Raw genomic sequence first — 26732 nt, 5'->3', positions numbered from 1 at the left:
CACGTCTTCATCAGTGTGACAACAAGTGCTGTGAATACTCACAACGTGGTCTGGAAACATTTCTGCGCTTGTTTGTGCAGCTCATTTTTTTTCTATCTGCATACGTTCAGTGTGTTTGCTTTGTTTTTATGAGCTGCAGTGCAAACTTTCTCAGCCAGAGTCAACAAAGCACGACGCTGCATGTAGGTCTGCCGCCAGTTCAGTGTGACCGGCCTCTTAAAAACTAATTTAAATGACATTTCAGGTCTTTATGAGCAAAGATCGCCCAGGGGAAGTGAGCACCAGTGTTTTATTGAGGCGGCGCTGCCACTTCGACCTCTACATCCTGTGAAGCCGTCCTCGCTCTGCGTCTGGGTTTCCAAAGGGCATCGACTAAAAGCCCAAACGTGTAAGGCAGCGCGGGTATGTTGATGTCATGTCAAGACATTTACCAGGTGGCACGGAGCAGGATCAGCTTTAAACCACTTTAGAGTCAAAGAGAGAAGGAGGAGGAGGAGGAGATCTGATAAAGAGATAAAGTTTCTTCCACAGTTACGGACAGAAGACGAATAATGTTTCCACGTCTTTAATGAGGTGAACGAACGAGAGGTGGAATGTAAATGGTTTGGTCAACGAGTGAGACATAAAGTCAGAGCTTTATAATCTCAGCTCAACAGAGAGATTCACACTTATGTTTGATGCTTACATCAATCAGCCACAACATTATGACCACCCTACCAATATTCTGTAGGATGGACATGGGACCTTCTGAGGGTGCTGAATGTTGTTAGTGGATCATCCCACAGACACTTGATCAGTTTGGGATCTAGTGAATTTGGAGGCCAGGTCAACACCATGTTTACATGTTACAGTTTATCATGATATTAATGGTCCTTAGGATCAAAATGATCTTGATACTCCTGACATAGAAGTATAAACATATATAGGATATAGTAAGTTTCATTCATGGTTTTTGGTATCCATTTGTTCCTTGAAAACCGCCCAAGTTATTTTGGGTCATGACAAACTTACCTGACACCATGTGTGCTGCACACGCCACAAACATCTGGTTAAGTTCAAAAGAAACTCCTGCCGTGCCGTGACCCTGGGTTTGTGCCGAAGGGGAGCGGGCGGGGGAAAGAGGAAAAGTAACTTCTGTCTCAGGCAGGAAGAGTCCTTGACTTATGGCCACGAGCTGGAAGGCTTCAGCCTCAGCTCAGTGTAATCACTGGATTAGAACAAGGCCACGGGTCGCACGTTGCTCCGTGAGGAACCAGAACGAGATGAATAAAACGATGCTCCAGCCTCCAGCCTGAGGCCTCTGAACCTGAGGACTTAGAACCCAGCGAGTCAAAAAAGTGAGCTTTAAATTAAACCTGTTTAATTCATATACATATCAGTTAACCAGTCTGGAAGCTTTGCTCAAGTGCACTTTGGATTACAGTAATTACATCATGGCATCAAGTGCTTTACAGTCAAAATGGTGTCATTAAGGTAATTTCACTTGCTCTCCTCTAAACTAAATATCTTTCATGAAAAATGGACAAATGCACCTACTCACAGGAGATGTTCTGACCTCTTTATAGTCAAAAGAAATTTGAGGATTAAGGGTTATGGTTTTACTACATATGGATAATAAATGGATAATATTCCAAATTTCAATAAATCTATTTATTAATTCTGTGCCAAAAATGCATGAAACGAAACAATAATGCACATTTCATGCTCGTGTCAGACGGATGATTGTAATATTATATTGTTAAATGTGTTTCTTTTGTGACATGTAATGCTTATCTTTAGACTTCAGCCCAGTTTGTTTTTTTCTTCGACCCACTGGAGAAAGTCTAAACTTGATTTACGGCTCTCTTCTGCAGACGAGCTGTCTCTTTAAATGTGAATGTTTGTTCCAGTTTACATTTTGAAAGGCAGGGCCCCTTCTTGTTTTCTTTATGGCAACCTTCGGGCTGATGGATGGGCGGCGTGTGTGTAGTGTGTGTGTGTGTGTGTGTGTGTGTGTGTGTGTGTGTGTGTGTGTGTGTGTGTGTGTGTGAAGCTGTGGGCCGGTCAGAGGTTACATACTTCTGAGACACACTGTCCACGTCGGCCATTAATAAGGAGTGTGTGTGTTTATCTGCGCACACATGAGCCAAAGAAGCTTGGAGTGTGTTTGTGTGAGCACATGCGTCAGCGCCGCCTCTGTGACCTTCTGCAGAAACAGACGCCGAGGACACGACTGCTCTTTGATGGTCATCGCATTCTTTCCTCCACAACACAAGGCAACCGCAACACAGATCAAGTGGTGTTTGTTTTAATCGTGGCAGAGAGAGATGAGGCCGAGAGTAGAGGTGGTTGGTCGTGAGCTGGTCTGGGCTGGAGATGCGGAAGTTTAGGTGAGAGGTTATGATGATAGTGGAAAGTCAGCAAGTCTTTTATTAGACCGTGAATTATTATTTAAAAACAAAAAAAAGGAACTTTATGCGGGTGCTGTTCATGAGAAACTACCCATGAGTCAACCCTCGAGATGTTCACACTGTTTAAACTGACAGCAGATTATATCATTGTGCAAGTTTTCAAATTTGACATAGATGCCTTCCTTTACTCCTTCAAGCCGTCCGTCCGCTCTGATTGAAAGAGGAGAGGAGGAAGTCTACGTCTGATCGGAGTGTCTAGCCAATGATGTTCCTGTTTCAATCCCAACTACCCACTGGTCTTTCAGAACCCGAAGACTCAAGAAAGTCTATGATGACTGATAACCTCCTTCTGGAGCTAGACTGTCTAATAATTCATGATAGTTGAGTCCTGGTCCTGAGTATCGTCGCCATTTTCAAGGTTGAACCAGGGATCATTTCTGTCGCCAGACGATTAGATTCACGGATATGAAACACGACTCACGTTGATAAGATAATCTGTCAGTGTGATGGAAAACCCTTCCTCTCACGGTCTGTGGACTCGCTGCTAAAATATTTAGGAAGGTGAGGTCACGTTATTCCCTCCTCCTCCTCCACACAACTGCCAGAACTCTGAACTGCAATCACAGCTCAGATCTCAGACCCCCTTGCGATGCCTTGCAGAGTTAATCTTCAGTCTCTTTCAGCTGATTATTTTGGTTTTCCAGTCAGTGTCTTGGGATGAATCAATCAGTGCGTTTAAATGCACATGAAAAAAAACAAGGTATTGCCTTAATTGGACTATAACTGGACAACTTTAGTGCATGTAAACACGTTACTCAGACTAAAATCGGAGTTCTCTTTATCCGATTAAGACACCCAGATAATGCGATTGCAATTCGATTTTCTCCGGCATGTATACGTTTGTTCAGACTACAACAGGATGACGTGTGTGTACGCATGCTACACAACGTGGTGTGATCCCGGTGTGTGATCCAAGACCAAAAACATCCAAGAAAGCCAGTCGCATAAGAAGAAGAAAGTGAACAGACCCAGGAGAAGAACCACCTGAGAGATAGCGCATATCTTATCTGCACCAAAAGTAGCGCACACATTACGTAGGAGATTAAAAGAGCTGTAGTATTATCCGTCTGGCTGTTGTTTGAAATGCCGACGTAAAGGTGAACAGGGAAGGGGGCCGTATTAACCTGCTGAAAAGACACATATCGCCCCCTAGTGTGGAGGACGAGGACATGTTCCCGTCAGTTATTTGATTTTCTCCGCTTCATGTAAACTGGGACATGGACTGAAGTCAGAAAGTCGAATTTCGAGCATAGTTCCATTAACCGCTGCATGTAAACGTGCTCAACCCCCCATGAACTACAGTTTATTCTACTGACCGTCCACTCTGTTGTGCGGTGTCCATTTCCCAGCAGTTCATGTTAAAACATAACAGAATGTCTACAACATAGAGTTGTGGCCAGGAAGTTGAGAACAGCTCTTCTGAAGACGATGCAAACACCAGCTGTATTATAATCTCGAATCACTCCCATTGCTGATGACTATATACTGTAAATGTATAACAGCATAACTGTAGCTGAAGTTCCTCTAAAAAACTGTTAAAACCTCAGCTTCAAATATAAAGCCTGGGCGGCAGTATCAGATTTTATCTCATCTCATCCGAGATGTTGGCACTTCTTGTTTGTGGTCTGTCCTCGCCACCATTGGTTCATCTCAGTGTGAGAATTGATCCAAACCAAGCGTTCTCACTGACTTTGTTTCAGCAGCACTTGAGCAGACACCAATCAGCCAACAGACACAGGTAGAGACGAGCTGTTGGATGAAGCAGCTCCTGAAGCTGGGCTCAGACCGCAGGGTTTGGGGCCGACTCCTTCAACTCTCCTTTTTTTATCAAGAATATCTGGAAAGATGAGGCATTTTCTTGAGCCTTGATAGCAACTTGCTAAATTGTCAAAGCTGCCCTGATAATTATTGAAGATGTTTAGGGTTTTGTTAGGGGAAGAGTAATGCATACTGCACATTGTCTTGTTGAGGTGCTGGCAATTTATTTAAGACAATGTTTCGACTCAGGACTGTACTTTCCCAACAACCAATGCGAGAAACGAGTCTAAAAGGACACAGAGCACCTGTCAAGCAATGGTAAACATTCTAATCCTGTTGGCTAATGTTTGCTAGCATGCTCTGTTATCAATAGCCACTCAGTGTTGACTTCAACGCTCATCAAACACTCGTTTGACCTTCCGCTTTGTTTCCAAAAAAAACAAAGACAAGGACAACAGAACTTATCAAGTTTCTTGTTTATGAAGAACTGGTGGGGATTAAACGGGAACATACACTAATCAGGCATTACATTAAACGCACTGTCAGGAGAAGTGAATAGGCATTCACTTATGTGGATGTTACTTAAACCCACCTAGACCGTAAACAATATTAGGAAGGCGGTCATAATGTTATGCCTGATAGGTGTATGTTGGTGTGGCCATTCAGAAATCCCACCGATATTCTTGAGTCAATAAATAAACCCTCCAAATTTTAGAACCTGAAAATCTCTGCTGTTTGTTGGGACAAGTCATTGAGGTGTGCAGAAGAAGGAACATGTTGGCTCACCTGTAATCTATCCACTTATTGACAAAAGCTGAGCTGAGCTGCCAATGGTGGACTCAACAGACCAAAAACAAGAAGTGCCTTCATCATTTACGACAGACATGTTAGCAGAAGTAAAATCTGATACTGATGCTGAGACTTTGTATTCATAGCATGATGCCGAGGTTTTCACAGCTTTTAGAGGAACTCCTGGGAGAGCAATGCTGTTTTACACGTCAGTATATGGTTTTCAGTATGTAAAGGACACTTCAAGCATAATTAGATTTGTTTGCACAGTAAGTGGAGAAAGACACCTCGACAAATAAACACTAACACCAGTTTGGGATCACGTTCCTGCTGTTTTTTTTTGCATTGTCTTTAACTCTTTAAGACTAAACAAACTTGCGGTATTTGAATTACTGTAACTCATCAATGTACAAAATTCAGTTGTGCTTCCTGGAGCCCCAGGAAAAGAGTCGTTTGGAGGAATTTGTTGGTGAAAACGAAGTTAGTTATACCCATGAGATGTCACAAAGGTCTTCCAGACAAAAGCACAACTACCCAGTGTTCAGCCACACTTTGAATTTTGTCAATAGTGCAAACAATTGTGAGTAATTCAATAACCACAAGATTTAATGGCCCCTCACGAACAACTGTAGTTGGTGAGGGGTTGTGATTGGCTCATTGATGCACCTGATGATTCATCAAAAAACAAAAGAGACGTCATCATTGTTCAGTTCAGTTCTAAAAGACTCGTTAAGATTGTTGTACATTGATGGTGTTAATGACCAGATGCCTTGATACTGGAGTTTCTGGCTGACTGAAGTGGTATTTGCATATACCTTCACCTTCAATGTCCATAAGAAGGAAAAGAAGTCATAGAAAGATCACGACTCCAGCAGCACTTGTAGTCAGTGGAGGAAGTTTATTAGACCGACAGGTTTCAGTTTGAGGCCTCCATAGAGATCAGGGCCTTGCACTAAATGCAGAAAACCAGTTCCTTGTATGTTTTGATATGATTTGAAGCTCGTTAGGCTTGGCGTTTGACCATAGAAAACCCAATCTCCTTCACTCTAAATTAAGAATTTCAAGGAAATTAAAAGATTTTTTCCAATTACAAGAAAAAAAAAAGACATTACACAAATTGATAATATAACATTTGTCGCAGCAATTCCATTCTAACGTTCACGGCTGCATTCAGAGCCCACAGAGACGCGTACAAATTGCACAGCCATGCATGTTAAAGTGTAAAACATTGAGGTGTTTCTCATCAGCCGCTGGCTTCATCTCATCATCCTGGCAGCTTCGCCTCTAAACGAAGACGTGTGACGGTAGTGTTCGCTCAGTTCAGTCAGAGCTGCTTCAGCCTCACTTGGCTCATGTCAGCGGACCTTCAGAAACCTGGGGCCCCACAGAAATCCGTCTCGTTCCTGCCTTTTAAAGGTGGCGCATACAAAATACTAAACATTCACTGTTTTGGGTCACTGACGTTAAATTTATGAGTAAGGACATATGCAAACGTTTTTCAGGTCTCTGTTGACGGTCCATAGATCACATGAGACCCCCCCCCCCCCTCCCCCCACACCCCATAGCTGGCAGCAGGTAGCCCCAGCGGGATGCAGCCTGACACAGACACACACAGTAAAAATAACAATAATTATAATGCATTGGTTTGATACGGCACTTTTCCATTTGTTATACATTATTCATTTGCTCACACAGTCACACCCTGGTGGTGGTAAAGTACCTCAGCAGTCACAGCTGCCCTGGGGCAGACTGACAGAAACGTGGCTGCCAATTTGCACCTACGGCCTCTCTGACCGCCAACCTTTCGATCACTGTATGACCGCTCTACCTCCTCAGCCACTGCCGTCCGGCAAAGTGTTGACCTGGCCTTCAAATTCACTAGACCCCAAACAGGATCACATGTAACTTAGACTCTTTCTATCACCTGGAACCCTGGAAATAAGTAAATAGATATAAGCAAATATTCTTGTTTCAAATTAAAGAGTCTGTTTTAATATAGTTGCTGTCACCAAACAGACAAAAAGTGAAACTAAAGAGAAACCATGACTCCTCACAGAAGCATTAATGTGGACCGAAGACGAGAGGGGATAGAACGACTGTCTTCACGGGAACCATTTTAAACTACTTCAATTCCACGTCTCAGACGACGGATCCATCACCACCTTAAGTCCCACCCACATGATCTGATTGGCCCGGAAGATCTTGCAGGAGCAGAAAGGCTTCACAATGGAAATAAGACTCCAGAACTTCACCAGCACAATAAATTTGTAGGTAGGGGAAGTTCTGGAACTGGAGTTCAGTGTTTTTTTCCAGCACTTTACAGACGATATTTTCAGTTTTAGAGAGCTGGATGATTCCAGGCCTTTAGGAACTCATCCAGATTCACTTTGGTCATTGGTGTTCTCAATTTTCACAAAATAATATCAGAAAGTGGCTTCAGGTGACGTATGTGACTAATGTTCTGTCCATCGCCACATGAAGCCCCGCCCCCATCTGATATGATTGGCCCGGCAGATGTTTGCAGGACCATGATATTTGTGGAATCGTTTTTCAAACACATACAGTATAAACCTGTCCACCAGTAGCTAATAAAAAGTATTTTTAGAATGTGTGGCATTCCTCTCCAACATATTTGTGCAAGATAAAGATGAAGCTACGTTCGCTGTGTTTGCCGCTGGAGGCGGAGTTTCCGCTTTAAATGGATAAGTTACATATTTATCTGTGAGGTTCATGTTTTGTCAGTGCTTCTGGGTCGCATTGTCTTATCTTTGCGTGGGTCAGTACAGGTGTCAGAGTTAGAGCTGCACACAATCCTGTGTTTGCCTTGACTTCAGAGAAAATTTAACGAGGTGGAGCCAGCTATCGACTGCCCATGGTAATGAATCTACAGTCAAATATGGATTAGATTTGTACGACTCAGTGTTGTTTTGTGTCTTCTCTGACTAAAATATTAGGAACAAATAAAAGGTTGTAGATAGCCTTGATGAGATGTGAAGAGTCTAGCTAACAAAAATGGTTTCAAACAGACTAGAACTGTTCTCAGGTGCAGAGTCCCAGGACTTTTATGCTTACGCTCGTGTGTTTTTTGGAATGTCCCCCTGTGGACTTGGAAGCTTAATGTACCTGCAGCACAGATCGTTTTTTTTTTTTTTTTTTTTGTGATGCTTGCTCTGTTGTTTTGTTCCCAATAAACCTCACCTCTTTCCCAACCCAGTTGTGCCATTTTACAACTCATGGAGGTTTTTGCTGCACATTGCTTTTGCCCACCTAGTTCAGAAAAGCTTCTTTCAGTCCGTCAGTCTGTCGACAATAAATGCAATAACCTAAATCAGTATAGGTTTCTGGTGCAAGGCGAGTGGCCTGGGAGCCGTGCAAGTTCACTGAGTTGGACACAAGCTCATGCTTTCATTTGCAATTAAACGTTCGTGTAAACTGCACACATATTGCCAGACATTGTGCAGACACAGATATGTGAATGCATTGCAGGGAAAATAAAAGATGTTTTCAGTCAGATCTTGCACTGCTGCTGGCTGTAGTCCCAAGTCAGTGTCATTCCACCTTCCTAAATGTGAGTAAATGCTAACGTCCACAGTGTTCCACGAGTAACCCGCTGATATTTTCCAGTTTTTGTTGAAGGAGCATTTGAAAATGTCACGTCTGTGGCTACTGAAGCTGCTTTAGGATTGCAGATTTTTTGAAGATGATGAATAATAAGTCCCACCTAAAAGGTCTGTGAAGGTTCTCAGCCCAGTCATGTCAAATAAAAACCTATGTCAGCCGGATATGTAGGGTTTCTAGAAGTCATTGTGATGAACTCCAGTTCCTTTTGTTTCAGCTCATTCTCTAAATGAAAGGGTGAATCCTGGACAAACTTCCCAAACCTTCAGTACCGTTATAGATTCATGCTACCTCCGCAGAACGAGCTGTGCTCCTTGCAATCATTACATCATTATCTGAACTAGATGTGAGGAGGTGGAACAAAAACCTCACAGCTGAACTTTTGACTCGAAGTCACAAAGCTTCCACGTCCATATTTCTTCCAGATTGATTAAGGATCTATACTCGCTGCAGTCTCTCATCAGGAAGGCGTCAAGAGTTAAAAGTTCAATAGCCGGTCGAAATGTGGCATTCATCCCATTCACAGGGAACTGAAAAATCAATGTGTGGATATTTCTGAGGGCGTGTTGTCGCCTCCCGCTGCTCTCTGAGTGGCTAAATCGTTGGGGTCTCATTCGACCTGTTATGAAGTTCAACAGAGACGTCTCCTGGACATGTTTCAGTTGTGGTATGTCTCAGCTTTTATATAGACATACATCGAAAGTGGTCACTTCAGTTAGATTTGGTTATAGCGAGATCATCTAATTGTATAGAGTCCCCGTCATTTTTATATCTGTCAGATATAAAAATTCGTTCTCCAGTTGATGCAGAAGATGCCGCTTTGCATTTAGAATAATTCATGTTTGGTTGAATCACAATCAGAATCATTTTATTCTACGAGAATATAAGAAAACAGGGTAGAAAAATAACACCCACAGTGCTACTACATAGAAAATAAAGACACACAGGAATATTGCACAGGGTAGGAGCTGTTTTTCAATCTGTTGGTTTGGGCTTTGATTGTCCTGTAGCGCCTACCTGAGGGCAACAGTTTGAATGGGTGGTGACTGGGGTTGGATGGTTCTGTGTGCTGTAGATATCTTCAAGAGATGGAAGATGAAGAAGATGGAAGGTTGTTTTGTGCCATGACGACCGTTAAACTAATCAGAGATTGGGAGCTGGTTAGCTCTGTGGGTTTCTTTTAAACTGTTTTCCTGCAGTTGGTGCACAACTAAAATCTTAATCATTCGAGGACAGAAGTTCTTTCTTTTTCTTTGCAGACTTTTCGTATTCCAAGATCCCAAAATCACTATTCAGGTTGACAGTTTGCTCTATAGAAAGGTCGAATGTCAGTGAAACACAAGCACGGCAAGAAATAGACAATATCAGCCCAGGAAACAGGAGTGCAGCTTTTTTTTTTTTATCCTCGTCTTTAGCTTTGTCAGATACAGCATCAGATTGCGACACCCATTAGATTCATTTAGAGCTCCATCCCAGAGGAGCCGCTGGGCGAGTCGGGTCATGCCCCTTCACACAGCTCCTCGCTGGGACATTATCCAGCGATAATGCCAGGGAATGAATGAATTCATTACTTCACGTGTTCAGCAACCGTTCAGGTCCTGAGTGTAAATCAGACGGAGCTCCTCTGAGGCCGACTGGTCAGACAAAACGGTCTATTCCCCTGCAGCGGGTTTGAGACCGTGTAAATATCAAACGGGCCTTGGGGTCCTGCAGCGAACCGTCGCCTTCGTCCTTGGCCTCCCTGAGTCTCTTATCTGTCTGGGAAAACAGAGCAAGCATCTGACAACTCCAATCAGTCACATCCACCCATAGGGGTCGGTTGGTGCTTTTGTTTTTGGGAGCAGCCTCAGGGGCTCCTAGTTGGTCTGCTGGTGTTTTAGTCAAACTTATATGTGAAATAAAATGTGTCAGAAATCTGTCGGAAAACAAATGACACACGAGGTTCTGAGACATCTGCTTCGCCCACATAATCAGTCAAAACCTGACAATTTCAAACTTGTCTCCTGCCCGTCGCGGATTTATCCATTTAGCTATTTCCACTTAGCTTAAATTATTCCTCTAGATCAGGGGTTCGTCAACGTTTTTCAGGTCAAGGACCCCAAACTGATGGAGAGATTAACCCTTTGACTGTCACTGAAACCCCACGGTTGATCTTTTTTGTAGTAGTAGTACTAGTAGTAGCAGATTATTGTCATTTTCTAAGCATTGCTGGTCATTCTATCATTCAGTTTGTAAGATACACAAATTTGTCCATGTGTGAACACATCACATTTACCAATATCTCAGCTGTGGCTTTTATACTTTTTGAGGTATAGCACTTTTGAACAGATGAACAGAATGATTAATCGTATTTCCTAGTGTGGAAGTCAAAGCATTAAGTAGAGTAGGGTCCCCCTACCAACTATATGTGTTCTATTATGCTGTCCCTTATTACTTTATTAATATAGTTAGTAAAGTGAGTAAAAACTAATATGGTGGATTCATGTTTATATGTCTTTAAAGAAATCGAAATTTGTGGGGGAAAATATATAAGAAATGTCTAATCAACCAAAGATTTTGCGACCCCCTGTTGAAAACCTCTAGATTTTCAGAGTTATTAATCGTTTGACTAACAAACTTCCCAAGCATGGTGATCAGTTTTGATCTGCTGGACCGGAACTGTCAGACAGTTTGTGTTGAGCTACTTTCCGTTCTAACAAACTTCTGGAGGCTTTGCAGACATGGAGGTCGTGTTAGCGTCTGAGGACGAGAGGATTTTGTGGTGTGAAAATGCCATCGGATCCTCAGAGAAGGACGTAATCTGTTTGGCTTCTCTGTTCTGTTTTGTCTGCTGCTGGCTTCCTCCTCTGCTCGGAGACAGATTTTTATTTTTATTTTGCAGTTTTAAGCGTCTCAAAGAGCCCGGCTGGCTTTCATCTCCGCTGAGCTCGTCCTCTGACTCATAAGCAGCAGCCGAACACACAGCGGCTCTCTGTGGCCACGCCGCTCCGATCAATAACCATTTCCAGCCCAGGAGTTTTCTCAAGCTCCATCAATTTGAGGATTGATCGTCTAAACACCGCTTAGTGTATGTGTGTGTGTGTTTATTCATGGCTGGGTGAGTGTGTGTTGATCATTTGTTTCAGTTCACATGTTTGTGTGTGTTCAGTCTGGAGGCTGAATGAGCAGTGGGCGGCCTGAGTGATTACACTCAGCTCTTCAGGACAAAGAGGCGACTTTTAGATGACATCTAAAAGCATGAAGCTCAGAAATGAAACCTGTCGCCGCGTGTCACAGGTGTTGATGTTAAAAACAGAAAAATACAACTTGGATTCAAGGACAATCCACCATTTAGATCCAGAGACATCTCAACCACGACTCAATAAAATTTGAAGTTGGTGTTTTTGTAGCAAGCTCTCCTAAACCCTAACCCTAACCCTAAGGTCTGCTGTTATGCACTTGCAGCCCGAATTAGGTTTAATGCAACATACACCGATCAGCCACAACATTATGACCACCGACAGGAGAAGTAAATAACATTTAAACCATCTTGTGACAATTCAGTTGTTCTGCTGGGAAACTTTTGTACCTGGTATTTATTTGTGTGCAATGAGCAATGACACTCCTTGATGGCAGCACTGTTTTGGAGATCTGCACAATAACATTAGGAAGATGGTCATAATGTTGTGCCTGATCGGTGTATTGCATCAATTCACGAATCTCCTCAAAATCCAACTTCAAGGTCTTGGCTGTGATTTGCTGATTTATTTAATGATTTGTGGAAATCCATTAGGCGTCAAAGAGCAATGAAAGCTCTGGACGTCGTGCAGATTGTGCAGCAGCAACGCTGGCCTACCTTACAGGAATTTCAGGTTTCATGTGGTCTACACTTCTTAATGCAATGCCTGGTCCCTGATCCTGAGTTAGACGGATGAAACTCGTTTCACACAGCTGGAAGGTGCCGTAGACTGAGAAGTGTTTACCGTTGTACTAAAATAGCCGTGGCCGCTGGTCCTGCTGAGAGCCCTGACACAGGGGACCGCCACTGATTTCTACTGATGGTACACTTTGTGCTTGCTAGTGTCGCCTTAGTTTCACTCTGCAGCTCCAACGTGTAAAAAAAATATGAGGTGGGAACAGAAGGAGAAAATACTTTTGCATCTGATGTCGTAACGGTTGCACCATGTTCATAAAACCCTCATCACACGGCACGTCTGTCGCTTCAGACTCTTTAATATCTCAAATCAGTCTCTTCTGACCAGGTGCTCCCAGCAGCTTCCATCTCAGTGCAGAGAGACAGCACATTGTGTGTGTGTGTTTTTTGTGTTATTTGTGTGTGTGTGATTGGGCCAAATTTTCTGCTCCAGTTTTCCTTCCTGTCCGCTCAGCCTGCTGCAGTTTGGTGGAACAGTCTTGTCTTCAGTCAGCCAGCTGGATGGCAGGGCAGGGCAGCGAGGGCCGGCGCCCATGTCATGAATTACAGACTCACTATGCATGTTACATTTATTCATGAGCGCAGACAGGTCACCTGTACCGCTGAACTACCTGGCTACAATCCAGCGGTTCATCATCAAGGAACAGATCCAGCCAGATTCAACCTCAAGCTTAAACATCTGCCTGTGGATAAAAAAAAATTTGATTCATCGTAACAAACCAGTGGACAAAGTTCAAAGTGTGGCTGAACACTGAGAAGTTGTGCTTTCGGGAAAAAAAGCTGCCATTACGGTAATGATGACGCACCGCTGCAGGTTGGGAGGCAACGCAAGATCGGGGAGACCCAGGAAGAGAGAGGTGAATTTACTGGTAAAGATGAAGTTAGTTACATCCTTGAGATGTCACGGAAATCTTCCGGACAAAAGCACAACTTCCCAGTGTTCAGCCCATAATTCAAAAACCATGAGCTTTGGGCAGAACCAGTCTAGCTGCTATGCTAAGCTAAGCTAACTGTCATTCAGTTCAGTGAGGAGGTGTGTCCAAACTTTTGACTGGTAGTGTACGTCCGTGCATATAGAAAAATATTTCTGCGATTTAACGTGATTGTGCATTTAAAAAAAAAAAAAAAAAAAAAAAGCGTTATTGTCAGTCTGACGGCTGCAGGATGGTTCACGCTGATGAGCTGAACTGATGAGAGTCTGAATCCAGGGCAGGCCGGCGGGAGCAGAGCTCTGCAGCCGCTTGTTTGGTTACTGATGAGGCACAACTGTTTTAAAATGGAGGTCAGTGTGGCACAGGATGAGGGGGGGGGGCTGCGTTGGATATCAGCCTCAGGCTGGATTCATAGTGAGACACTGTCGCTGCCAGATTTCTGGGAAAATCAAGAATCTCTTTAATGTTGGTGTGGAGTTTCCATGTTCTCCCTGTGTCTGTGTGGGTTCTCTCTGGGAACTCCGGCTTCTTCCCACCGTCCAAAGACACGAAGGTTCACTTCTAAATTAACTGTAGTTACAGAAAACGAATGAATAAATAACCAGTAAGCACAACATTTAAACTGATACTAAAACTCTCACTGGTTCCCAATGATACGTTTTCTTAGTTTTACTAGTTAAATGTGAGTGCAGTGATAATTAAGACATAAGTGTGAATAAAATAATGTGGTAGAATATTGCATTAAGGCCACGGAGCCTCTAAACCTGCTTGTTCATTCAGGTTTTCTGTATCTTCTGTAAGAGAAACTTAAGACATGCTAAAAAACAATGTTAGTCTGCAGAGGGAGGAGTTTGGGGTGGATGGAGGGATCCACAGAAAACGGAGTACAATGAAACCTGTATTTTTACTTCAGTAAGAACTTATTTTGTGGCTTGGAAACCATCAGCCACAAAGTATTTGTTTCGTTAAGTTCAGAGTCAGATCCTTATTGTCATTCCGTGTTCGGATGAAGTAACGATGACTTAGAACAGAAGACAAATATTTACATATGAATGACAGCCCCGCCCTGACTCTGATCTGCTCTCACACGCTGAAATTTGACCTGGAGATTTATTTACTTGGGATTTATATGTGAAGTAGAACCAACAACACGGTCAGAAACCTACAAAAAAATTGCAGCTCTTCTACAGAACCAGCCAGAGTAGACTAACGTAAAGAGAAAGAAAACCTTCTGAGGAAGAGAGTGAAATGAATGTTTCCTGAACCTATTAAACACATTTTTAGTTCTGCAGAGAGCTCCTTCGCGGGCTTTATTTTTTTAAATAGGTCTCTCATAGAAAGAAGCATCATACAGATCTTGGTCCTGGTTGGTCCAGCAGCTCCTCCAGAGAGTGTCCGAGCACAGGCTTTAACCTTTAACGTGTCGTCTTGGACGGTAGGAACACAGAAACCTGCCAGGATGACTGCTGCTCCGGGGGCCGGGGATTTACTGAGACCCTGAAGGCCTCCTGGAGAACCTCCATCTGCTCGGCCAGAGGGTGGAGGGAGCGGAGGTCCAACATGTCTCCGAGCAAACGACTTTACCGTGTAGATTACACGCTTACATGCAACCCCGGTGGCGTTGAAGGGCAGCAGGAGCGCTGCAGGTGCACCGGACACCGGAGAGGAGGGGAGGCCTGAGTGATGATGGAGAGGGGAGAAGGAAAGCGGGAGGCGAGTGGCGGAGCCGTGGAGCTGTGGTGTCGCTGAGTGGGTGTGACAGATGACTCGCCGGAGACGGTGAGAGTCGGAGAAAACTCAGCCATCTGTTCCCTCGGGGGATTCTGCTCGTCTTAAAACCTCCCGGCCACCTTTCCCCCCGTTCTCCTCCTCCTCCTCCAGACAGCCAGGCGATAGCAGATTAATAGCGTTGTATAAATACTTTCCCAGCGAGCACCTCACCTCTGTAGCTGTGATCAATCCTGTGTTTTTTTTTTTCGTTAGCTCAGCAGCTCGTGGTTGAGGGATCGGAAGGGGGCGGCCGGTTAGGGGACGCAACTGCTGAACACGGTGGAAAAGAAGCAGGAAAAAAAAAAGAAAAAGCGAAGTGCAGGTGGTGTAATCTTGTGCTGGTGAAAATAAATGAACCTTCAGGAGAACACGGCGAAGTTTCACTGCATTTAAAAACATGCAGCTCCTTTAAAGTCGACCGGAGACTGAACCTAACGCGTAAAAACTGAACAGAGGACGTTTGTCTGCGTCTTTCAGAACAAACGTTTAGGAAACTCAAATTACTCGGTAAAGTTTGGAAAGAGGTCAGTTTAGATTTAGGTTAAAGTCTGAAAACACACCAAGTTTCCTAGTTGTATTTTTCTGGTCTCTTAAATATGAATCTAAATTTACATCTGGACTTTAATTTATTCATAGTATTCTCGTATGAATGAATCCAATTAGAAATGTTTAACATTTTTATTTATCTATTTTTCTTTCTACTAAGACACAAGATGTGTTTTACTTTAATCTATTTTTAGTGTTTCTATATCTCACTGTTATTATCTTTCATTATTTTAACTTAAACCTTTTACAGTGTGCAGGAGTCTTCATGTGTGTTCATGAACTGCAGTCTTTTGCACTTCCACGTAGGCTTCATTGACCAGACCTGGAGGTTGCTGGAGAAAACAAAAGACAATGCCTACTGTCAGAATATCAGAAAACACTGATTAGACAACATCACTTCTGCAGCTCTAGTGAACATCGGCCTCAATTTAACTTGAGTGTTAAAAGACGCTGTAAACTACGTACGTAACCTACACCGGTGTAGTCACTTATACTTCTGCTCTCGTCAGTCTGGCTCGCTCTGTAACAACTCCACTAGTCGGCGCTGTCGTTTTTTTCCACTTCTTGCTTCACTTTCAACAATGGCGACTAAAACTTTATATCTGGAGATGGAGAAGCAGCTGGAAGCACATTGCTACCAAGAAGACCAGTCACAGACGTCCTCATAGGGTCTGGACTGATGCTGCAGCTACGTCAAATAGACACAGAAGAATATAAGAGTTTAAATCTACCTCTGGGTTTAATTCATTAAGAAATATTCTAGTAAGCGTGTGAATTGTAGCGTCTTGTTTCTAGTCCTTTGTATCTTTTCCTTCTTAAGCCACAGGACGCGTTCGTGAGAAGTGTTAGCAGAGCTCAGAGAAGAAGGAGAAGAAGAAGAGGAAGTGATTTCACGGTGATTGAGATCAGGGATTTGCACGGGTGGGAAGATTAGCTTTTTACCTCCATAACAATGAAACCATGTCTAAATGGATTAACATGACTGATACCGAATTCACGCAATGGGCTGAAAGGTCAAGAAATCTTAATTAAAGATGAAGTGATGAGACTCAAAGGTCGTCTCTGGGTGGAGCCGTGAGCTGGAGAGTTTGTTACTCATGGACTCACTTTTACTACAGTTATATATTTGTCTTCGGTGCTGCAGGTTTTAGCATTTCCACCTCTTCTAGACTCATTTATAAGCCTCATTTTGAGCCACTTAGGTCAACACCTGAATCTGCAGATGCCATTGTCCACGCGAAGCTGCGCTGGAAGTTCATCACACTTCCTTTTTTGTGCTTGAGCTCCAGGTTAAATTAAGTCTTTTGTGGGAGGCAGAGCATTTTCTCCAGGTTGTCTCGGCCCTGCCCCGGCCTCTTCAAACACTAAAACCACAAGCTGCGCAGTCGGAAAGCGTGCCTCCGGCTGAATGGCCATTGTCCGCCCAGATGATTGTGAGTCATTGTACTGGCAGCGCAGGCCGGGAGTCAAATGATGTGATGCAGCAGAGAGACGTCCATTGTGAGCGGTATAAAGCAGCGGCAGGAGCGGCGGCCCGGCCACATCCCAACTGTTGGACGCTCAGCGGAATAATTCAGTCGGTGGAGACGAGGCGATTAGCATTTTGAGTGGATTCACCTCCGGCTCCGTCCCGTTCGCTGGGGGGAAACCGTGAGTAGCCCGGGCAGAAAAGTCTCAGCGCCACCCCTCCTCCCTCGGTTAGTTCAGGAGGAAAAAAGAGTTCACGTCTGCTTTCAGTTTTGACAGACTTCACACGTAGATGAGCAGATAGGTGTTAGTCTCGTCAATGAGGAATATGTTGAGGGTCACATGTGACAGAAAACTATTTTAACTGGCTGTATGTGCTCATTGATATTTTAAGTTGAGTTTTTTGATTTCATTTGTATAAACCAGAAACCAAAAAGAGAAGTAAAGGAGAAACCAGTGGCTATTTGATTCAAGTGAAGGACATGAAGAAAAAGAAGAAGAAGTTGTTTCCATCAGTCAGTCACTTCAAATCTTTTCTCTTGATCTAAATGGAGCAGGGGCTCATGAACAATATTCAGATCTAAATTTAGACATTCTGACAGAAGGTATCTGATCGTCTGAATTTCTCTCTGAGCATTTGTTAGATCTGGAGAAGAACCGGGTTTATTTAGACCTGAACACAATGATCCATGAGCTGGACCAGAGAGCCGGGGGGAGGAGGACTACTTCCTGGTTCAAAAAAAAAAAGAAAAAAGATTGAGTCTAATATTAACTTTATCTTCTTTGTTTTAGACTACAGATTAAAACAAAAATTGTTTGTAGAAATAAAAATCAAATACTAGGTGTTTAGAAGCAAACTTGAAGAAATGCGCAGACCCATTATTTTTTTAAAAAAAAAAGAAGAATATAATGAGAACTAATCAGATGTACATTTAACATTAATATTTCCTAATTATTATTCTTTCTAACTGTTTACCAATTGTTACCGTTGTTTCTTTCTATTATTTGTAGAATATTTATGAAAGGTGAAAAAGTTAATTTAAATTTTTATTGTGTATTATTCATTATTACATTATTATTATTATTATTATTATTATTATTATGAACGACATAGAGTAAATAAGAGTTTCTCAAGTATATAAAATCACAAAATAATGTTCCAAATGTGTGATTTAATTTGGAAATGCTGCTACAAATGAGACAAAGCCGAATAATTAATCTACACGGGACATTTATTGACACGTGTCTTGACGAAGCTTTGTATCAACAGTCAAAAGACATCATCTAATGCAGGAAAAAGCAAATAAGGGTGCGGCGGACGCTTTGACAGAGACATGTGCTGTGTATTTTTCTTCTTCTTTTAGCCACATTAAATAAATAATATTTCCTCGTCAAAATAACGTCAAGGTTAGAAAGATTCAGAGGCAGATATTAAAACACACATCTGTGCTTTCCTTGCTGAGTGGAATAGACTGCCAAGTTTCTTCAGTTTTAATCAACATGCAGACAAAACATTTGAACAAAAAAAAAACACTGTTCTGTCCTTGAGTGTTTGCTCTTAATGAGGCTGATTTGTTGTGGTACTGAGTCCTCTCTCCCCCATGAAGCAAACAGATGGTGATATACATAAAAAAAAAAAAAGAAAAGCCTTCAACTGAGAGACCGAGCCAGGAATCTGTAGGTGTTTGAATGTGTGTGTGTGTGTGTGTGTGTGTTGAGATCACTCACACTCAGTGCTTTCTGGCTTCTTAATACCTCGAGTCCTTTGTATCATAGAATCTGAGCCACTAAATCCACATCTCTTCACACTCGGATCTCACAGGATCAGATTCTTTGCTGATGATCTGCTACAACTCACAAGCAAATTTTTGTGGCATCGATTAACGTCTGTTTGTTTGGTTTTAGATTTGACACCAAAGTTTTCTGCTCCAAAACCGGGAGCATTTATCTCATGGTTTGTTCTGGTATGAACACAACAATAATCTCACTCTGAGCCCACTGACCGGTTTAACTACTAGTTTTCAGCTTGTAGCCGATATGCTGGTGCAAATAATTCAATTCAAGTTCTATTTCTCTGAAGCCGCTGATAGTATCCTGCAGCGAGGGAGCGTTCACCTCAGCTCGAGAGAAGCATTAAAAAATATCACAACAGTTTCTCCATAAATGCAAACATGTGTACGCTGAGAATCACAAAGACAAAACTTTTTTGAAGTTCTTCAAAACATATTTTATTTGCTGTGAAATTTCGTTGATTGCTATCTGGATCTTGGGTCGGTTCTGTTCTTCTTCATTCATAAAAATCCAAATATCATGAGCCTCATCTGATACTCGCAGGATCAGATTCTTTGCTGATGATCTGCTACAACTCACCAGCAAATTTTTGTGGTTTTAGATTTGACACCTTCGTTTTCTGCTCCAAAAGAGGGAGCGCTTATCTCTTGGTTTGTCCTGGTATGAACACAACAATAATGTCACTCTGAATTCACTAACTGGTACGACTAGTTTTCAGCTTGTAGCCGATATGCTTGATCAAACAATTCAACACTTCTGATAAAACCTGCAGTAAGGGAGCGTTTGTCTCAGGTTGAGAGAAGCATTAAAAAATACTACAGTTACTACAACAGTTTCTTCACAAATGCAGCGCTGCAGTGTACTGTCCAACAGTGTAGGTTGGGTGCATGTGGAGTGAAAGTTTGAGTTCAATCAGAAGTTGGATTTTAACTTGCAGAAATATTTGTACACTGAGAATCTTTCTACAAAGAGACACCTCTTTTGAAGTGAATTTCATTGATTCTATTTGGACTTGATCTTTGGTCCATTCTGTTCTGTTCTTCTTTCTTCATTCATAAAAACCCACATATCATGAACTTTTCAGTATTCACAGGATAAGATTCTTTGCAGATGATACCCTCTAGTTTCTTTACATTTGTTGTTGCTGTCGAATCTCTTTAATGCTTATAACCCTTTCTTAGTAATACTAATCTAAATCTTCCTTTCCTTTTCAGAGGCCAGAGATCCAAAATGGGAGGCAAGATGAGCAAAAAGAAGAAGGGATACAACGTAAACGATGACAAGTCCAAAGACAAGGATGCCAAAGCAGAGGGGGCCTCTGCCGAGGAGAGCGAAGCGCCGAAGGACAACAAGGACGAGGCCCCGGCCGCCGGCGACGCCAAGGAGGTAGCGAATGACACGGCAGCCAAGGAGGCGCCGGCGGCAGACGCTGCAGCTCCCAAGGAGGAGGAAAAGAACGCAGCCCCCGACGCGAAGGAGTCCGAGAAGCCCGCCGCCAACGCCGAGCCGAAAACAGAGGCGCCGAAGAGTGCGGAGCCCGCCAAGGCCGAGGAGAAACCAGCTGCACCCGCCCCGGCCAAAGAATCCGCCCCCGCCGCCAAGGAGCCCGAGGCGAAGGCCGCGGCTCCTGCCCCAGCAGCCGAGGTCAAAGACGAGGCCGACGCCAAAAAGACTGAGGCCCCCGCGGCACCAGCAGCCAAAGCCGAGGCGGCCCCCGCTGCCTCCCCCGACCCCAAGCCCACAGAGGCGGCAGCTCCCGCGGCGCCGAAGGAGGCCGCCGCCCCCGCGCCTAGTTCAACACCAGCTGCTGAACCTCCCCCCAAGGAGGCCAACGCCACAGAGGCACCAAGCAAGGATCAAACCGTAGCAGTTCAAGATTAATGGACAGCTTCTTTTCGGAAATGAAGAAATAAATTACCTAACTCAACAACAATGAAGATAAAAAAAAAAATGAAAATGAAATTTACTAGCCCACCCATATTATGATAATAACAATAATAATAATAATTGTAATGAGGATTTATTGAATGAGGAGGACTGGAGCAACCACCTGGAGAAGTTCCCCACCGCTGCCGATGATTATTGCTATTATTATTGTTATGTTTTATTCTATTTTTTTCTGCTGTAGTATTTGAACTTTGATACGAGTCTGTGTCGGCCGTACGCCTCCACCATCCCGCCGCCATCCCACCGCCATCCCGCCGCCATCCCGCCGCCATCCCGCCGCCATCCTCCCTCTCACTCACGCGGCCCTGAGGTTTAACCCCATTCCCATTTTCAGCCCATAGACACCTGCGTTCATACGTTCACCTGCACCCTCCGCTCTGTGGACATTAGGTTTTCTTTGGGGAGGGGGGTCAGTGGTTCTGATGGAAGGAGGGGGAAAGGTTGAGAAAGTAAAACTTCACCAGCTGGACTTCTATCGAATCTGTCCACTCTTCAGCTCTCCTCCTCCTCCTCCTCCTCCAGAGTGTTGTGTTCTTGGCTCTGACCTGGTATCTCCAGGTATCTCCAGTTCTTTTTTTTTTTTTCAGTGGTGTGGAGTTGTGGTTGTTTTGGGTTGTTTTTTGTTTGTTTTTTTTGGTGTGTGTGTTTTCATTTCTTTTTCATTATTTTAATTCATCTTGTTGGGTTGTGTTGTCGCCGCCCATCGTCCCCTCCGAACGCCGCTCTAATCTCAGAGACGAAGGGATGAGAACATTCAGGCTTTCTTAGACGTTGGGGGGGTTGAACAAGGCCGGCTTTGCAGAGAAAAACACATTCTTTGAAGTATTAATACAGCTGTAGGAACTTTTCAGATAAACTTCTACATTTTGTACTGAAACCCTTTAGATATATTCTGAGTAAGTGGGGTTTTTTAACATTTGTAATTCTTATAAAATCTGCAAAGCCTCGCCGAGGCACCTTCACAATGTTCTAAGAACGTCAATGAAAAATCTCTTGATCCTCCATCTACATCCGGGGACTAACAGCAGGATGAGACTTTTAAAAAGGACCTATCTGTTGCTGCTGCTGACCTGCGTCTCTAAAGAGATCGTCTGAACTCGCTGATGATACCAACAAGGTGACATTTGTAAAGCAACTCAAACACCCAACGTTTCTTTACGTACAAGAAGAACTTACGCTTGCTGCTAAGTAACAGACCTCCTTTGTAGTGAAGCGTCAGCAGCTAAACGTCATTAATATGTTGTAAAAGATGGATGAATTGTGCAACACTCAATTCTTATCAGGATATGAGTCTAAAACCACTTTAACTAATGGAGAGTAAAAACCGTTTTCCCAACGATTTGATCGGTGCTGCAGATCTTTGCATAAATCCAGACCAGCTTTCCGCTGCCAAACATTATGGAAGTTTGTCTGGCTTCCAGTCTAGAACTGAGCCGCAGCATCGCACTATTTCAAACTCAATGTATTTACACCATTAAAGCCCTAAAGATGAGCGAATGCCACCGGTTTGGTATCTGATGCTGACGTCGCCCTCGTCTCAGATCCGTGCAGCTCTTCGTCATCAGCAGTCTGATGGATGGGGACGGATGGGGACGGATGGGGGCGGATGGGGATGGGGTCGGGAGCTAGAACGTACTGGAGGTCCACGTTTCTATGGCAATCACAGGCCACGCCGTCGTTATGGGATGGAGAAGCCTCGCACGTGGAAGGGAGCTTCTGGTTCAGTCATCGCGCTTTTTCCTTTACTCGCTCAGAAACGCATATATACATATATAAATATTACGTATGTGTAGAGGTATGCAGTGGTGGAAGAAAGAAAATGTTAACATCTGATTCAAATAAAAGACAAAAGAGAGAAAGACAGAAAGAATCCTGGGTTTACTTGTTAATAGCAGAGATGAAACGTTGTGTGTTCTCGTTTGAAAGACCGGACAGTTTAACCTTAAATCTGAAATTATAAAACGTACTGGACTGAACGCTTCCAGCTACCAGCATCCCCAGGACTGTGCTCAACCCCCAGGGCTCATTTAACTGAACATTTGTCTTTCCACCTTTGCATATATTTACTTATATGTGTCTGCATATATATATGTGTATATTTAGTCACCACTGCCGTCCACCTGCCATCGTTTCAGCTGCATCCGCCCGACACACAGCGTTTTCCTCCAGCACTCGTCAAAACCGTAGCAGAAACAAACAGTCGAGGAGCGTCGTGTGTCACTCGGTTCCGTTTCTCTTCCTCTATTGACTCCGTAAATTGCATGTCCGTGGTTGGGTGAACCTGTAGTCCTGTCTTTTTTTGGTCAAGTGGAAAAAAAAATAATTAAAAATATATAAGATGAAATAAATAATGATGATTTTCTCAGTCTGCATCCATGGCAACTACAGTTGATATTTTCACCCCATTTCTCACCACTGCTATCTCCACGCCGTTCATCCAAACGAACAAAACTACAAAAAAAAGATGAAATATGGAAATTGATGCATTCAAAATTATATGTACTTGTATAAATGGTGCAACCGTAATAAAATGTAAGAAATTGACTTGAGGATCTCGTGTGAGTCACATTCTTTTTACCAAATGAACTGGTTTACGTAGAAACACTCCTACTCTGCATGCAGGTTTATTCTCACAAACACTTTTCTTTTCCTAAACAGTTTGTTCATATCAGGAAACAGAAGATTCTGATTCCCAGTGTTTTAAAACTTGAAGCACCTGGAACAGTTTTAACACTTGGTCTAGAGTTAAACCCTTTTCTCCTGAAACCCCGGCTCTTTTTCAGCATGAAAACAGGTCAAATAAACCATGTGTTGATCAGCACAGAGTGACATCTACAGTAACATCCATAAAATGCATCAGCATGGATTCAGCAGCAAGATGTGGAGGCGCCTCCAGGGATTTTCAGCCCCATGAAAAAAGAAAAAAACAAATACATTTGGACCCCGTCATAGACGCACAATTATCATTAAAGAAAGTTAAATAAATTCAAAATAAATACAGATAATCCTCTAAAAATAATGAAAACAGTAGAGTTTTTGTAAAAAAAAAAAAAAGCTGCACATATTGAAATAAGAAAATAAAGTGACTTAATAAAGTTTTTTATTATAATATTATTTTAGCTCACTGAAAGCTCTCTGCCCACCAGCGACAGTCACAGAATATGAGCACAGCAACGCAGACTTTGCAGATAAAAGTATTTTGCTGCATCTTATTTATTGGGTCCAGGAGACCAAGAGGAGACAAGTTAGGAGGACAAGTCGTCTCTCCTCTCTCCTTTATGTCTGTAAAACACAATTTTACTTCACAACTGGACAACGTTGTGACTGATTTAGCAACTATGACTCCTGCTCCACCAGCAGCTCAGGCTGGACCGAACCATCTCATGAAGAATCACAGGGGTCAATATTATTTACCTTTCACGTGAAAACAAATAAATCACTTATTTTACTACTATATTTTATTGTTTTTATGATGATGATTTAATCATTTTCATCTAATTGATGATGATTTAATAATAAAACAGTGCCACTGTGTAGAAAGGCCTGTGACTGGTGGAAAATACGTCACAGGGTGATTTTTATAAAGCCAGTAAATACAGCAAGGAGGAGGCACAGAAGTCAGCCGTTCTCTCATAACACTCGAATTACCATATGCAAACAGGCTGTTATTGAATACAACAATAAAACAAAAGACAAAGGAGGAGGAGGAGGACAAAAGAGAACCTGATCAAGGCATCACTAGTTTGAAGAAGACAAATAACGGAAAACATGGTCAAATAAGGGGATAGATACCGGGTCAGACATCCAGTGTAGGTTCACCTGATAAAACAGGGACAGATCTATTTATATATATTTATATCTATATACACTGATCAGGGACCAAGACATAGATGAGACCAGTCAGGGAGAAGCAAACGATCACATCTCTGGATCTCAGCAGGTTGTTGGAGTAAAATTCACTGTGGAAATGAAGTGGGATCAGAAAAGCTTCTGTAAAAATGTTACTATTAAAACCCCAGATCTCCACCTGATAGAGACCTGATGGAACTGAACCAGGATGATCAGGAGACTCTATGTCTGGTTGTGTTAAAGTCTAAAAGTCTAAAAGCTGAATAACCCCAGATATATATTTAGGCCTGTGTGTGTCAGACCTGTCGGGGTCGACTGAGTTCAGATTAACACAGGATCCGTCTGAAGCTGTTGTGTTAAACACAAGCGATAACTTCACCTCCTTGTCCCATAAAACAGAGAAACACTGATGCGGACACCAGAAAGAGGACAAATACGCTGGACTGAAGCTTCGCCAACAGCCGGTGACTGATGTCTTTATCTCATGCTCTTGCTCCTGGCCCACCCTGCACCATAGCCAGCGACCGCCAATAAATCAAGGACTTAATCTCAGAGCTGTGATTTACACCTGTTCAAAAGCCGTTTCTCACCTATTAATAAATACCTGCCTGCCCCCGTTTATTCAGGACACAACAAGGGACAGGTACGTCCCCGTTCAGACCTTCACTTCAACATCTGGTCTCTACAGTCCAGATGTGAACACTGATCTGGAGTCAGTCCACATGTGGAGGTGGTCTAGGACCCATGTGACTCCAAGATGAGTCCTGGTCCCATTAAAGACCAGATACTGACCTCATCCATTCATCCTCTGGTAGAAATGAACCTGAATCAGAGACGTCTGTTCATTAGTGACGAGACATTAAAAGATTCTGAGAACAAACTGAACTAGAACCTGATCTGAATCAGAATCTACTCGTTGAAGAAGATGTGGAAGGATGCGATGGATGATCTTAAATCATCTTCTTCCAGTTGGTTCCTTCCAGCTTTGTCTGCACAAAAAACACATTTTCAGTTCCTACTTTACTGACACTTTGTTTATTCCTGGTTATGATCCAGGTTATGATCCATGGCAGACAAAAGCTCATCTCCACTGATTAATTTTGAGATTTTTTGCTATTCTGGTTCATTCACATATCTTCTGTCTAACTAACTTTAAAAAAAAAAACAATCAAAATGCAGATTTAAGTGTTTATTTGTCTACATTTGTCTGTGTTGTGCCTCTAATTTACGTCTGAACCTCTTTGAACTGTAGCCTCGTCTCTACCAGGTATATGAGGAACTGTCCAAATATGGTCACATTCTTTGTACTGCAGCCAATCATGAAAGCAGAAAGACCGATCTGAAGCTAAACTCAAACTCATTGGTTGGTGTCAATTTCTGACAAAGTGATTGGTTCAAAAGCGTCATGTGACCAGATATTATGCAAACTAGTGCATATTTAAGTAGATTAAGTAGATAAATTCACAGAAAATGATTGCATTTATGTAGGTAATCAGCCTGAGAGGATTCATGGTGATGTCTGTTAAAGATGTTTCCCTGTTCGTCTGAAGCGTCTCATCTTAATGATGTTCAGAGCTGGTTTGAGCTACTGAGGTGAGTCCGCACAGAACAAAGGATGCTTCCTGACATTTCTATTTTTGTTTCCATTTGAAGCCCCTTGAAAAGATGCATCTGTCAGGAATATTAAAATGCTCAGCTGCAGGAGCTCTGACCTTTAATGCGTGCAGCGAACCTGAATCACACACACTACAGGCTGCAAAGCTTCACCGGGAAATAAAATAATAATAATAATATAATAATAATAAAACCGTCTTGAGAACAATGAGGAAACTTTTGTCTGTGCTGCTGTTCACAGGCTCACAGTGGAGATAAAGGCTCAGACAGTAATTACACATGCACAAA

At 42.8% G+C, this 26732-nt stretch overlaps 1 protein-coding gene across 3 annotated transcripts in view; it reads left to right on the top strand.

The window, feature by feature from the left end:
* Positions 1 to 23530, top strand: part of basp1 (brain abundant, membrane attached signal protein 1) — a 44642-nt gene extending 21112 nt beyond the window's left edge. Inside the window, exons 1-2 of one of the 3 annotated variants that reach the window (XM_047590039.1) lie at positions 17277 to 17426; positions 20249 to 23530. In XM_047590039.1, coding sequence (XP_047445995.1) covers positions 20265 to 20915 — 651 coding nt within the window. In that variant the 5' untranslated portion in view covers positions 17277 to 17426; positions 20249 to 20264 and the 3' untranslated portion in view covers positions 20916 to 23530. Of the gene's footprint in view, positions 1 to 17276; positions 17427 to 17450; positions 17474 to 20248 lie in introns of those variants that run through there. The other 2 variants (XM_047590040.1, XM_047590038.1) reach the window with 2 other exon arrangements.
* Positions 23531 to 26732: the final 3202 nt, after the last annotated feature.

The sequence above is a fragment of the Mugil cephalus genome, chromosome 7 (genome assembly GCF_022458985.1).
Source record: "Mugil cephalus isolate CIBA_MC_2020 chromosome 7, CIBA_Mcephalus_1.1, whole genome shotgun sequence".
NCBI classification, from domain to species: domain Eukaryota; kingdom Metazoa; phylum Chordata; class Actinopteri; order Mugiliformes; family Mugilidae; genus Mugil; species Mugil cephalus.
This window is presented reverse-complemented; position numbering and strand designations above follow the sequence as displayed.